Genomic DNA, 14031 nt, shown 5'->3' with positions numbered 1-14031 from the left:
TTCCTTTAGAAGGAATTCAAAACAGTGGGTAAAATAATAAACATATAGTTGCAATAAAACAGGTATAAAAGATGCAACACAGTCAGAGATACTCTTTTACCAAAAAACCCCAAGCAGGAATAACAACACCAAAATAATTGATTTTTACAATCAAATAATAGCCTATCATTAGCAAATAGGAATTAGAGGAACTTTGGAGGAGCAAATTGGAGGACAATTTGAATAATGTAACATTTATAACTTTTGGATATATGATGTTTTCTTTCAGATATTTCTTCAGTTACATTCCTTGAACCAGGAAATAATGTGAAATCTAACCGTAATTTTGTTTGATATTTGGAGTGGAAGTATTTATACTCTCAATAGCTATAAGATTATTGCATTTTAAAAAAGCTTGATTTTTTTTCTAGGATACTCTTGATCATTTTCTTTTGAGCATCAGATCTAAGCTTCATAATGATAAAATTAGAAATAAGAGGTTAACCATACATTTTATGGATTGTGGATCCCAAAACGCTATACCTGATGTTTCTTCTGATAGTCTTCCAGTTTTATATGGTTATTCATCTTCTACTAAAATATCTTTTGATATGGATGTTTACTTTACTCATCTAAAGACTAAAAGACTTGGAATGGTTTTGTTTTATACTGAAGTTGTGCCAACAACCATGAATATCTTAGAAAGGTAAAATTCATAATCTATAATAATTTATAATTAATAATTATGGATTGATAATAATTATTTAATTGTTAAATTAAATATTAATTAATAATTATGGAATATGCAATGTGTTACAAAATTCATATTCAGAATTATTTGCTGTAGGATGCCAAAGTTACTTTGAACTGAATCTTGCTTCAGTTTTGCTTGAAGTAAGATCCTCCACGTTGCACATATTTTATCCAATACTTATGAACACCTGGAAAACTTCCTTCAGAATATTGTGTAGCTATCTTGTTACAGATATCTTGATATTCTTATTCCCTTTTAAGTGGTTAACATTCAAGGCATTGTTCATTTGGGAAAAATGTGACAAAATTAGTGAATATGTCACATTTATTCATTTTTAGAAATTTTATACATCTTAGTGTTTTCCAGGTTAAATCCCATACACACTAAAAAATAACTGACTAAAAATATAACTTAAAATTTTATTTAAAATTTACCACTTATAAAGTTTAAATAAACACAATAAACTTATTAACCACATAACATCAATCCTAATTACCATCAAACCTAAGTATGCAGTGATCACTGCCCTTTGTTCAATGCATATGATTGCTAAAAAACACCAACTAACCAACCCACAGGATACTGCTGACTCAGTACAGAGTCAGCAGTAGTCACTTTCTGGTGTATGTTAGATTCAAACACTACATTTGCCATACTTAAACTATTATTAGGTAACATGGAAGTTGTCCAACGCATGTTTTTTTTTTTTTTTTCTTTTTCTTGACAGCTGACTTATTAGACTATGACCATAGATGAAGTCACTGAGCACACTGCCAAACAAATTCTAGTAGCAGCTTCTGAAACAGTACCTCAATCATATACAGTTAAACACAAACATGCTGAACATGTGGGATGAAGTCTGTACCAATGCCAAAAAGAAAAAATAAAAAAATAAATGAAGCCTGGAATCCATTCCATAAGTTTCCTCACTACTTGCAGCCTTTCATTATATATACTTTCATATTATATGCTTAAAGCAAAAGCATGAAAAATTAAAAGAAAAGACTCTTGAATACAGTTCGATTCTTCCATATCATTAGTCTAAGCGGGGATAAAATTTAACAGCTAAATGTTAGCTATTTCTCAACTTCTGCCCAAAACAGTCTTAACTATTATAAAAAAGAAATATCACCTCCTGAGGAAATGCCCAGTATTTTTTCAGAGACTTTCCCTTGTGTGCATCTGTATATGACAATTGTTTTTTGATAAAATCTTAAGAAAGAAGTCTTATAATCGTCCCTTCAGTCTAATTGAACTTCAGCAAGCTGGAGATGGCACCTCCGTAGCCAGGTGGGAAAGAGCAACAGTGCATAGCACACACTTCTTGATTAATAATAGGTAATTGTTATTAATTAAAAATTAATAATAATTACCTATTTCCATTATTGTTTTGATAATTACCTACGTTTATTTTTATAATCAAATTCAGGAAGTTGTGTTTTATTCTTTCTGAAAACACATTCAAATAGCTGTTTTCCCAGATAACAGATAAGAGCAGGCAGTGACTTGCGAGCTGAACATGACTCAGTACACTAAACTGCAGGTCTACTGACTCGCTTTGTTTCGGTCTCAGTCTGCCTTAAGTTATTGTGCGGTCAGATTGTATACAGTCTGTTTCTGTGATTTCTGAATTGTGACTTTATTTATTAAATAATTTTGTAATCCTTACAATTTAAAATGGCATCAAATGATAGAGGAGTTAAAAGAAAGCATGTGAACTTAAATGTGGCACAGAAATTAGAGCTAATTGAGAAATTAGAACAAGGCGTCTCAGTAGCACGTGTTTTGTGATTACGGCAGAAAAAAACAAATGTTTCTGATATCTGTAAATCAAAGGCCAAATTGCAACATAATTTTATATTGTACAGTACTTTATATTGTATTAAAGCTTTTTTTTTTTTACATTAAGAACAATAAAAAAATGCTCCCTCCCCCAGGTTACATTCGATTTAACAGACTTTCGGCATTAATGGACACCCCTTCTTCCCTATTAGTCCATTAAATTGAAGGTTTACTGTATAATCATTTACAGAATAAAAACCATTCTGTCAGTTTTTACTGAAACCCTCAGAATACTGGCATCCCAGAGTCTTTCCATGTGCCATATGTAGACCCTTTTAATGCATATTAATGAGTTTGTAGGGTTCAGTATTGGCAGTTGCAAGGAAACACATCAAATTACTTATGCAAATCAAACTTGAGCCCCATCTATTGACTTCTAGCTTTAAGCAAAATAGACAAGAAGAGGTAGTATTGGTAATAGGATACCTCACGACTAATGTGTTTATGCTCATGGGAATGACCCTCTTCTCTTTCTTAGTTTCCAAAGTTTATGCAGGCTGCATATATTTTGTAAGCTAACTGAAGTAAGCATGTTTTGGCAAACCTTGCAGGAAGTACATAGGGGATGGGAAATTATTTCATAGCAGATGTGTGCCTGGGGAGAGCTCTTGAAGCAATACTTTATCCAATAACTTGAGTAAGTAAGTAACCTATTTTGATCTACAGAGCAGATAAAAATGGATCTGAAGTTGTCTCGATTAACTGAGCTTGAACACTTAGGGACTTAAACAAGCCTATAATTCTTTCAGCAGAGGGCACCAATGTTTTTATCTTAAATCTCTGATTTTATAAGTCAACTGAGATTTGTAATATAAAGAAGCCTCTAATTTTAAGAAAGCAGTTCGGGGTGCCACCTGTGGCAGAATATTTAGAGAGAATATTTATTAGTTAGCTCTGCCTTGAATGAGAGATTGGCAGATTAGACAACAGGCAAGAAATTGGCAAGTAACCAACACCCTAATTGTCAAGTGGATGGGAAGATGCTTCCAACCTGGTGATATGGTTGGCCCATGATTCAAAGTGAAGGCCTTTGGATGATGATGTGAGTTTGTTGGAGTAGATCCTCTGTCTATACCTTTACCTATCATAGACAGTTATAAAGGGCTTGGCGCCTCCGTAGCCAGGTGAGCAGGAGTAGCAGTGTGTAGCACACGCTTCTTGATTAGACTGGGGTTCGAGCCCGTGACCACCAAACACAGAGGATGCGGAAAGGTCAGGGAATGACCACCGCATATCCCTGGAGCAATATTGCCTTAGTTGCTAATGCTCCTAACAACCAAATAACAACAACATAAAGGGCTTAAAACTTAGTTAGGTTTATTTGCACATGTAATTAGATTGCCTAGGTTATCAAGTTTTCTAAATTGCTAAAAATATATGTCTGGTGTTGAATTTTTCTCAAGTACTGGAGATGAATTGTACATTAGAAAAAAGGAGAAATTTGTTAACACTGAACTTGAACATCTGTATAATGTGATATTCTTTAAAAAAATAAAACTGATAATTTGAGTAAGAGCATTTCTTGTGTTTTAACAAATTTAAAAATAAAGTAGTACCATGATCAATGGTAATTAAAATGTGCAAGGTCCTGGAAAATATCAGTAGAAAACCCATTCAGCAGAAACTGAATGTGTAACAGGGAGTGAAGTGAAGCAGTGAAAAAGGGATAATTTACAAGTATTAATATAATTTCTATTTTTTGAACAGAATTGAGGATTTTTAAGGAATTTTCACAGATATCATCCCAAATGTGAGAACAGTATGATTAGTATATGATTGAATTCTCCTTTGTCTTCAGTATTATTTTGTAAAGAAACGTAAAAAGAATAACTTTAGGAGCAAAGAAGATAGCATTTTTCTATAGACTGTGATATAAATTAGAAAATCTTCTATGGATCAAACATGACAGAATCCTTTGGTGGCCATTAATTAGGTGTGAAGTTGAAAAGTATGTAAAAGTTAACTGTTAGTGAAGTTCTTCATTGTTCTAGAAAGGGTTGGAACAGTGCTGTAACAAGAGAAGTGCAACCAATGTTAGGCCCAGAATGCAATCCCTCTTGGGCTGGGGCAAAGTGATATTCATTCTTCATAAGGTGCAAAATTAACTAGTAGCACTGGGTCAGATTTAAAACAGTATGGTGATAATTGTCAAAGATCCATCCCTCTTTTTTAGAAAAAGCCTTAATATGAATGAATTTTCATATTATAGTAAAATAAGACAGCATAAAATTTACACAAAACTAGGAAGTAACTCTTGAGCACAAGTTTTAAAAATAAGTACAGAAACTGAAAACAAAAGATTTTGAATATAAGGATTCTTCTGACCACAAGAACCATTCCGTAGGTTGTATGTGATGTGGGAGGTGATTTTCATTGGGAAGTTAGAGGATAAAGTAGGATGTTTATCCTTAAATAACATGGTGCCTTCCAACCTGATATGGTTGGCCCATGATTCAAAGTGAAAGCCTTTGGATGTTGATGTGAGTTTGTTGGAGTAGATCCTCTGTCTATACCTTTACCTATCCTAGACAGTTATAAAGGGCTTGGTGCCTCCGTAGCCAGGTGAGCAGGAGCAGCAGTGCGTTGCACACACTTCTTGATTAGACCGGGGTTCGAGCCCGTGACCACCAAATACGGAGGATGCGGAAAGGTCAGGGAATGACCACCACATATCCTGGGAGCAATATGGCCTTAGTTGCTAATGCTCCTAAAAACTAAATAACAACAACAACTTAAATAACATTGCAAACCACCTGCAACAGAAGTACATGTATTATGAGCTGAGGACACGAGATACATTTTTATTTCTGGATTTTGTCTTTTTTTTAAAAAAAAAAAAGAGAACCTCATCACGAAATTAAATTAAAATTGATATTTTAATATTAATAATAAATTAAATCATCATAAATTAAACTTTGGTGTTGTATTTGATCACAAGTGGAAGCATCCGTGATATAAATAATAAAGTGCAAAAATATTGCATATTAGATAACTAATAATTCATAATAAATGTTTATTTCAGCTGTTGCTAAAATTTAATGGTAACTTGATAATTTTTTAGCTTTCAAGATTATCCTGGTGTTGTAGCAGTTGCCAGTCAACAAACACAAGGCCAAGGTAATAACACCTTTTTTGAGATATTCTAAGTTTATAAACAGAGATAATTATGATGGCATTAGCTTAATCCAACAATGCCAAACATGTGGCATGTGTGCCGCAAGGAATAATCTAGGCAAGTATATTGGCACACAGCAACTCATAAATATATTTTATAAATAAAATTTTTTTTTTTTTTTTTTTTTTTGTATAGTATATAATGCCATCTTGAGTTTCTTCAAAAACTTTGTAACTTCAAAGTTTCTCAATTAGAACCCCTTAAAAATCATAAAAAATCTTTACAAATTTTGGTCAATTTTTTTTTTTTTTTTTCTGTAACATTGAAACAAAAAAATAACGATTTCTGAAAAATTGTTATTTTTTTGTTTCAGCTTGACAAAAAAGGTTTGCCACCACTGGCTCTGAGAACAAAAGTTTAAAACTGTATATTTACTTATTCTCAATATTTTAAAGTAAATTTTATCTTTATTATGGGTGTATAGGTATGAATAGCTTGATTTTCAATTAAATAATACTGATATTTTTATCACTTTTAGAATTGACTTTTTTTTAGTAATAAAAGTCTTGTAGTTAATAATTGTTATTCCTCAGATTAAAACAGTACAATTGAAGTGCAGTTAGCAGTAATACATTATTGTAGATATTGATATAATTAGGCCTCTTCTGTTTTGGGCTGTGTTTTCTCATATCTCTTATTATTCTTTTGTGTCTGAAAACTGTTTGCATTCCTCTACGCTCTATCACAGTCCCATTTTGAGTCTTGTTTTTATCCCAGAATTAAAACTGCAGTACGAGGAATGACATGCATTTGAAATAAATATCAATATACTTCCACACTGCACCACTGCTTTTTATTTAATGTGGATAGTGCAATATTGGAGCAATTCCTGGTGAAGTGCCTCCACAATAAGAGATCGGTGCACTTAGTAGCAAAGTTTAAGTCTTCTTAGCAAAATGTTTGACATTGTTCCACATGTCAGTTGCTGTACAAGCTAGAGTGTATTGGGATCATAAGTTGTATGCTGGTGATTATGTACAAAATCTTGAGGTGGATTGTGTGATTGTTGTAGGAATAAAGTTTTATAAATGGCCATTCTTCAGAGTAGCCCAGGGTTATAAGCAGTTCTTTTTTTGTAAAAAAAATAGGTGCCAGTACTCATTCTTTGCTATCAGGAAAAATTGAAAATTAAAAGGATATAAAAAGTACTCTAAACATTTTTTTCCTGATATTTGTTACTTTAGTAGTAATGTTTTTGGAATAAGAATAACAAATTTAGTATATTAACAGTTTATTAAGCATAAATTTATTATTTAAGTATATAAAAAAATAAGTAAATAGATTAGTCAACTACTGAGCACCGGTCACTCAAGATGAAGGGTCCATAGTCACGAATGGTCGTTAGTGTAGTATCTCAAATAGAGAGCTTTATGGTAACTGAAAAACATTTCTAGTACCCCGGCTTGGCATAAAACTGAGGAACTAACAAAAAATTGTCTATTTGAGTCTTTCCAGTTGTTGTGAATGACAAGGGTGGGAGAAGCGACTCGGACTTCTTCCTGGAGACGCGATTAAAGTCTTGGGGGAGAAGCAACTGGCAGGTGAGGGCGGTCCAAGACTCCGCGCAGGCACCTCCTCACCGGAACAAATCCTGCTTTGAAAATTGTTAAAAAATACTTCTCATCGCAAAATTTATAAATGACCTTTATAGAATTATTAACTAACTATTTAGCAACCTTTTTTTCACCAAAAAGGAGAGAGTTACTTATATTACAAAGAAGGGCGTCATCGAAGTGCAATAAAAAATTGGTTCTTAATTTTAATACAAAAATTAATTGATAGATTTCAATTGGAATAGTTTTCCCTTGATAAGCATCGAATAACGCATAGCTAATGTGATTTTTAAATTTTTAGCTCCATTAGCGATGGACGAAAATTACTCACATTTTCCTGTCTGGCGCCGCAAATTTTAATTTTAAAAATATTTTAAAATTATATTTTTAACCTACTCATTGAGCTCTTTCCAACAGTATATAATAAGCTATAGATTGGTGAAAATATTTTTGTCCCTCACCCCTTTCTCAGACAAATTTTTGTCAACAATGATCAATATGGTGTTATGTTGGCTCACATGATGTACAAACCCATGCAAAATATCAAGACAATAGGTTGAGTGGTTCCAGAGGTACAATGCTGTGACAGACAGACAACTGAGTGACGTTGTAAGGGTCCTTTGTTAGACTACGGACCCTAAAAATAATAAGTAAAAATAAATAACATAAATAAAAGTAATTTCATAATAAAGTTTTTGTAGAATATTCCAAATGCTTGTTAAGTTCTCATCCAACATACTATGCCAACTTCTTTTCTTACTGTTTGTGTCTGTTGCTGAATGACGTTTCAGAAGCAGCCACGAATCAACATATTTTGCTGGATCGAAGCAGGTCAGCAGTGGGCCTACAATTTTAAAAAAACAGTAGTGAAAAAACTTTTTGTCATCAACAAAGCTCTGGTTGGTCTGGTAATCAGATTCATTTGTGAAAATCCTCGTTCATGTTCACTCAGTGAAATTGGTATCATACTCAGAGCGTCCATCAAATGCTTCAATTTTTCCGAAACTGTCTTTTCAATTAGGTATTGCTGAAATCCACAAAAAAAATCTCTTTCATTTAACTGTAACCTAATTGACAATTTTCTAACTTCATTTTCACCAAATACCAACATTTCATGTTTAGGTTTAATACCTTTGTTGTACTCGTTTTCCTTCTCTCATCATCAGTATTGTCACTAGTACTTAAATTTAAATTTTTTTTTAACTGTCCAAAATGTCAGATCATTCGGATATTCAGATACAGTGACCATGTAAACAGAGATAGGGAAAATTTATGGAAAAATGTGGATAACACACTTCCGCAAGACAACAGATGATTATTTGTCAGGGTAAAAGTAAATCACTCTCTCCAAATTCTGGAACGGGGCGCTTATAGTTGATTCACAGCAGTGTCCAACCTACAGCCTGCCTGGAAAGTGAACTAAAACAGCATTTTAAATTTTGTTAATTATCAAAAAAATTTTCTCATTAAATGTTTTATTCAGTAAATGTAATTGTGTATTGTACTTAATAAAATTTTCGAATATTTTCAATTTTACTTTTACATGCAACAAGATATGGAACATGTAACACGCTAAAGAAATCTAACTTTGAATTTTTTTTGGATATGGTCCCTGTATGGGAAGTTTGGACACCACTGCAATAGAAGGTGGACCAGAGCCCATTGGGAATACTCCCTTGATCTGCTCACTGCTGATCACAGTGACTTCTCCATATGTGTGACAGGTGGTCGGATAAGTTTTACCAGGTACCACTAAGTTGTAGAATGGTAATCCCTTTAGCTCTCTTAATTCGCGCAGCAGCACTAATTGCCTGAAGGCCAGAAATGCAAACAATATGTACCGAATTAATTCTCTCCTAATCCGTTCGCTATATGAAAATTTTCTTCATTCAACGGAGAAAGTATTTGAAATGTAACTTCCAAGGAGAATTCAAAATAATTCGCTATAAAAGGACTTTGTTAAACAGAGGTCCGACTGAGTAATTTAGAATTATAAAAATGATTATTTTTATAATCATTTAAATAATTTTAAGCTTATTTGAATAGTAGGTAAACATGTGAAAAAAATGTACGGAATATTACAAATTTCGGAGTGCACTGCATCCAAATGTCACACGTCACTGTTAATAAAGGTGCCGGTATGCCATACCATTGCGTACCATCCCAAAAAAAGTGCTGGTTATAAATGATATTGATGAGGAAATAAGGGGTACTTATTGAAATTTGCAAATGATATAAAGGTCAGGAATAGTTTAACAATGCAATTCAGGTTGAGTTTCTTCAGAAAGATATGGACCAACTTCATGGATGGCTGGAAAAATGGTAGTTTTGTCTTAGTGTAGCAAAAGTAAGGTTCTATATATGGCAAATAATAACCTGAGGGTAATTTATACACCAGGCTGGGTAGAACTGAAGAGTATTAATGAGGAAAGTGACTTGGTTAAGTTCACACTAACATTCATGTGTGATTATATCATAACATAATACAATCGTAGTATGAATGCTGTACTTGTACACAGGTTTAAATCCTGTCAAGGTGGACCTACTTTTTTTATGGACCTGTTTGATTAGTTGAGTTAGTTGATCTCCCGGCTTTTTTTTAGGCAAGGGCTGCATGGATCCTTTCCTGTAAATAAGTTTTTCATCCAGTTAACAGACCATAGAATATGTGCAATTTACAGAAGTAATAGAATGGTGCCACATGACCTTAGTTGTTTCACACAAAAAAACTAAACAAGCAAGCTTTTATTATTGGTAAAATTTAATATTTGTTTTTCTTTTCAAACTGAGTGACCCCATGATGGGTCTCACCATTACCAGTCTTTCGTGACTTATTGTAATAGTTGAAAGAAATTACTTACTAATTAACAATAAGCGGTCAATTATCTAATAAACTTTGTTTCCATTGTGTTTAAAAAAGTCAAGTTTTCTTTTGTATGTTTTGAGTGTGCCTTGTGAGTAATAGGCTTACCAAAGCTGAGTGGGTAGTTACAAGTACAGAATTGTGCACGTGCCATATCTTCAAATCTGCACGATGCCCCAATACACAGGGATATTCTTGCAGTTTCTATCTGGTAAATTTCTTTGTTCTTATGGCCATTCCTGAATATAAACAAAAAGTTTACTTTTATTTAATATAAAATAACTTCTTTTCGTAAATATTTTAAAAACAACATTTTGGAATTCAAAATTACATCACCGAGGGTGTCAAGACTAATACTCAAGATTTCTAAGAGGTACAAGCTAAAGGTTATAATGATTTATGCACCAACATCGAGCCATGATGATGAAGAGGTTGAAGAAATGTACACCGAAATTGAGTCTTCTAGATGAGCAGAAAACCCACTACACTATTATTATGGGGAACTTCAATGCTAAGGTTGGGAAAAGACAAAACAGCGCAGAAAGGGGAACTATAGGAAATTTTGGAATTGGTGAAAGAAATGAAAGAGTTGAAAGACTTGTGGAATTTGCAGAATCTCAAGGACTGTCAGTAATGAACACTTTTTTCAAGAAAAGGGTGAACAGAAAGTGGACATGGAAGAGTCCAAATGGATTAACAACTAATGAAATCGACTTCATCCTCACTAACAGAAGATATATTGTGAATGATGTTACCGTCCTGAATAAGGTAAATGTTGTAAGTGATCACAGAATGGTAAGATGTACACTTAGGTAGATATAGATGTAGGAAAGGAAAAAACTGACTCGAGTAAATAATACAAGGGTCTTTGAGATAACAGAAGAAGAGAAAAGGCAGTATGTACTGGAACTTAAGAACAAGTTTGAGCTTCTGCAGACTGCTCAGGACCAAGATATCGATGAGGAATATTACAACTTTCTGGAAGTGATAAAGCCCAAGAAACCTATAGGGAAAAAGAAATCCAAAGAAGAAAAAATTAGTCAAGAAACACTTGTCATGATGAATCGAAGACGACGAATGAAGAGCAAGAAAAACACTGACAGGGAGAAAATTGAGTATACTGAGTTATGCAAAGCGATTAGAAAGAGACTCAGAGAGGACATAAGAAGATTTAACACAAGAAAAGTAGAACAAGCATTAAAAACAAAAGATTTAAATCAGCAGCCATGAGCAGTAATACAGAAAGACAAATGATACTGAAACTAAAGAATAGCGATGGTGTACTTATAAACAGCAGAGAAGGCATAATTCAAATAGCAGAAGACTACTATAGGGAATTATACAAGGAGCGAGGGAATGATGCCAGCAGTGGGGAAGAGGGATTGCAAAGTAACAACACATACCCGATATTCTTCCTGATGAGGTAGAACATACATTGAAGAAAATGAAGAATCCGAAAGCCCCCTGGGAAGATGAAGTTACTGTAGAGTTGTTAAAATTGGGAGGAAGAGACATAACACAAAAACTGGCAAGGCTCTTCACAAAGTGCATTAGAAAAGGTGTGACGCCTAAGCAGTGGAATAATGCAATCATAGTTTTGCTGCATAAGAAAGGAGATAAATCAGAATTTGGAAATTATAGACAAATTAGCTTGTTATCCCACATCTACAAGTTGTTCACAAGGGTCATTACTAACAGATTAGAAAGAATACTTGATGAGAATCAACCGAAAGAGCAAGCTGGCTTTAGGACAGGATTCTCAACTATGGATCACCTTCACGTAATATCACAGCTAATGGAGAAAGCAAATCAATATAAAACATTATTATGCCTGGCATTTGTGGATTATGAAAAGGCATTTGACTCCATACAGCATAAGCCAATGTTTTGGGCACTGGAAAGACAAGGCATAGATACCCCGCATATGATTTTGAAGAAAATATATGAGAGTGCTACCTCCTTTATTAGACTAGACAAAGACAGTAGGAAATTTAAAATAGAGAAAGGAGTTCGACAAGGAGACACAATATCTCCGAAGCTGTTTACTGCTGCCCTTGAGGAAGCTTTCAGAAGATTAGACTGGTCGCAGAAAGGAGTCAATGTGAATGGAGAGTACCTAAACCATTTACGATTTGCAGATGACATTATGGTCATAAGTCATTATCCCAAAGAATTAGAGGAAAATCTTAATCAGTTATGCACAGTTAGTAAGGATTTTGGACTAAAGAAAAATATGGCTAAAACAAAAGTAATGATGAACAAGTATGCCACAGAAAGAGAAATAATGATTGAAGGAGCAGTAATTGAAAAGGTGGAGTCATATACTTATCTAGGACAAGTTATTAGCTGTAATAATGATGAATGGCTGGAAGTCAAGAGAAGAATAAATTTTGGATGGATAGCATTCAGGAAATATAGTCACATACTGAAGAGCAATATCCCAGTTTGTCTGAAACGTAAAATAATGAACCAATGTATACTCCCCACCATGACTTATGGAAGTGAAACTTGGACACTCACCAAAAGAATGGAAGAGAAGCTGAGAACTACACTGCGAAGAATGGGACAAATTATATTGGGAATCAGACTGTTAGATAAGAAGAGAAACACATGGATTATGCAGCAAACTCAAGTAAAGGACATTCTTATCAAAACTAAAGAACTAAAATGGTCTTGGGCAGAACACATAGCTCGAAGACATGATGACAGATGGACTAAGAAAATAACAGAATGGTACCCAAGAGGAGCTAGAAGAAAACCTGGAAGACAAAGGCAGAGATGGATAGATGAAATTCATGAGTTTGTGGGTAGTAAATGGATGGCCAATGCTCAAAACAGAAGGAACTGGAAAGTTGCTGGAGAGGCCTTCATCCTGAAGTGGATTGAAAATGGCTGATGATGATGAACTTCTTTTTTTCTTTTTATTGTGTTCCTTTGGGAAAAAAATCTAAGTCAAAAATGTGTTGTATTGGAGGCAATATTGCTTTGTTTGGTCATGTAATAAAATAATAAAAATGTCAAATCAGTTTTGTCACCACATTATTTTTGCACTATAATGTTTCAAAGTAAATCCAATTGCTGAACAGTGTTGAGGTTGTTGCTCAAAGTGACCACTGACCGAAGACATTTCTTGGGCATTATCAGTGGTGCACCTTCAACAAGATCAAGATACTCCATTATATGCTGGTGTTTGGATCATTGTACACACAGTGTAGTATCATTACTGTTACCCACTGCATTTATAGCGTCAGCAGATGACAAAGGTCAACAACAATAATAAAAACATTTCTTTCTGACATAGTAACCTGCACTGAGAAATTTTTACAGGTTTTTGTACATCAGTTGAGTGACTTATTAATGCCATCACACTGCCTCTGTAATATAACTATTGTAATATAATACTGTCCAGGGTTCAGCTGCATATAAGCATACTTCTCAGATGTGTATACCTCATGAGTTGCAGGCCTACTCTGTGTAATCTGTTACTGTACACAGCAAAGTGGAACTAATTATCGTGACATGGAGAGAAGAGACAAATAGCATTTGTGACTCATTCCATCTGTATAGGTCGATAACACATGTATGGCCATAGCACAAAAACAGCAGTTGATAACCCATTTTGATTAGTTATTTTTAACTGAGACTTGTTCCTTGAGGCATTTCTGAAAGTAATGAAATTAAGATATTTTTTTTTAAATAGAAACACCTGTCATATTTAAAAGTGTTTTCTGAATGCAATAATGTGGATAGTCTTGGATTAAGGTTCTAGGAATCTTTCAGATTTGCATGTATGCAAATAGACAGATATCCTTGATTTCATTTGTTAATTACAGTATTTTGTAATAATAATATAAAGTTTTTGCTT

The 14031-nt window shown here is 33.8% G+C and overlaps 1 protein-coding gene across 2 annotated transcripts in view; it reads left to right on the top strand.

The window, feature by feature from the left end:
• Hcs (holocarboxylase synthetase-like protein) overlaps positions 1–14031 on the top strand; it is a 102713-nt gene that overhangs the window by 68284 nt on the left and 20398 nt on the right. For both annotated transcript variants that reach the window (XM_090379864.1, XM_090379863.1), the window contains exons 10-11: positions 411–685; positions 5637–5692. In XM_090379864.1, coding sequence (XP_090235990.1) covers positions 411–685; positions 5637–5692 — 331 coding nt within the window. The remainder of the gene's footprint in view (positions 1–410; positions 686–5636; positions 5693–14031) is intronic.

The sequence above is a fragment of the Mastigoproctus giganteus genome, chromosome 8 (genome assembly GCF_048544385.1).
Source record: "Mastigoproctus giganteus isolate SK-2022 chromosome 8, ASM4854438v1, whole genome shotgun sequence".
Classification (NCBI taxonomy): Eukaryota; Metazoa; Arthropoda; class Arachnida; order Uropygi; family Thelyphonidae; genus Mastigoproctus; species Mastigoproctus giganteus.
The sequence above is the reverse complement of the archived record's forward strand: the minus strand, read 5'-3'. Positions and strand labels throughout refer to the sequence as shown.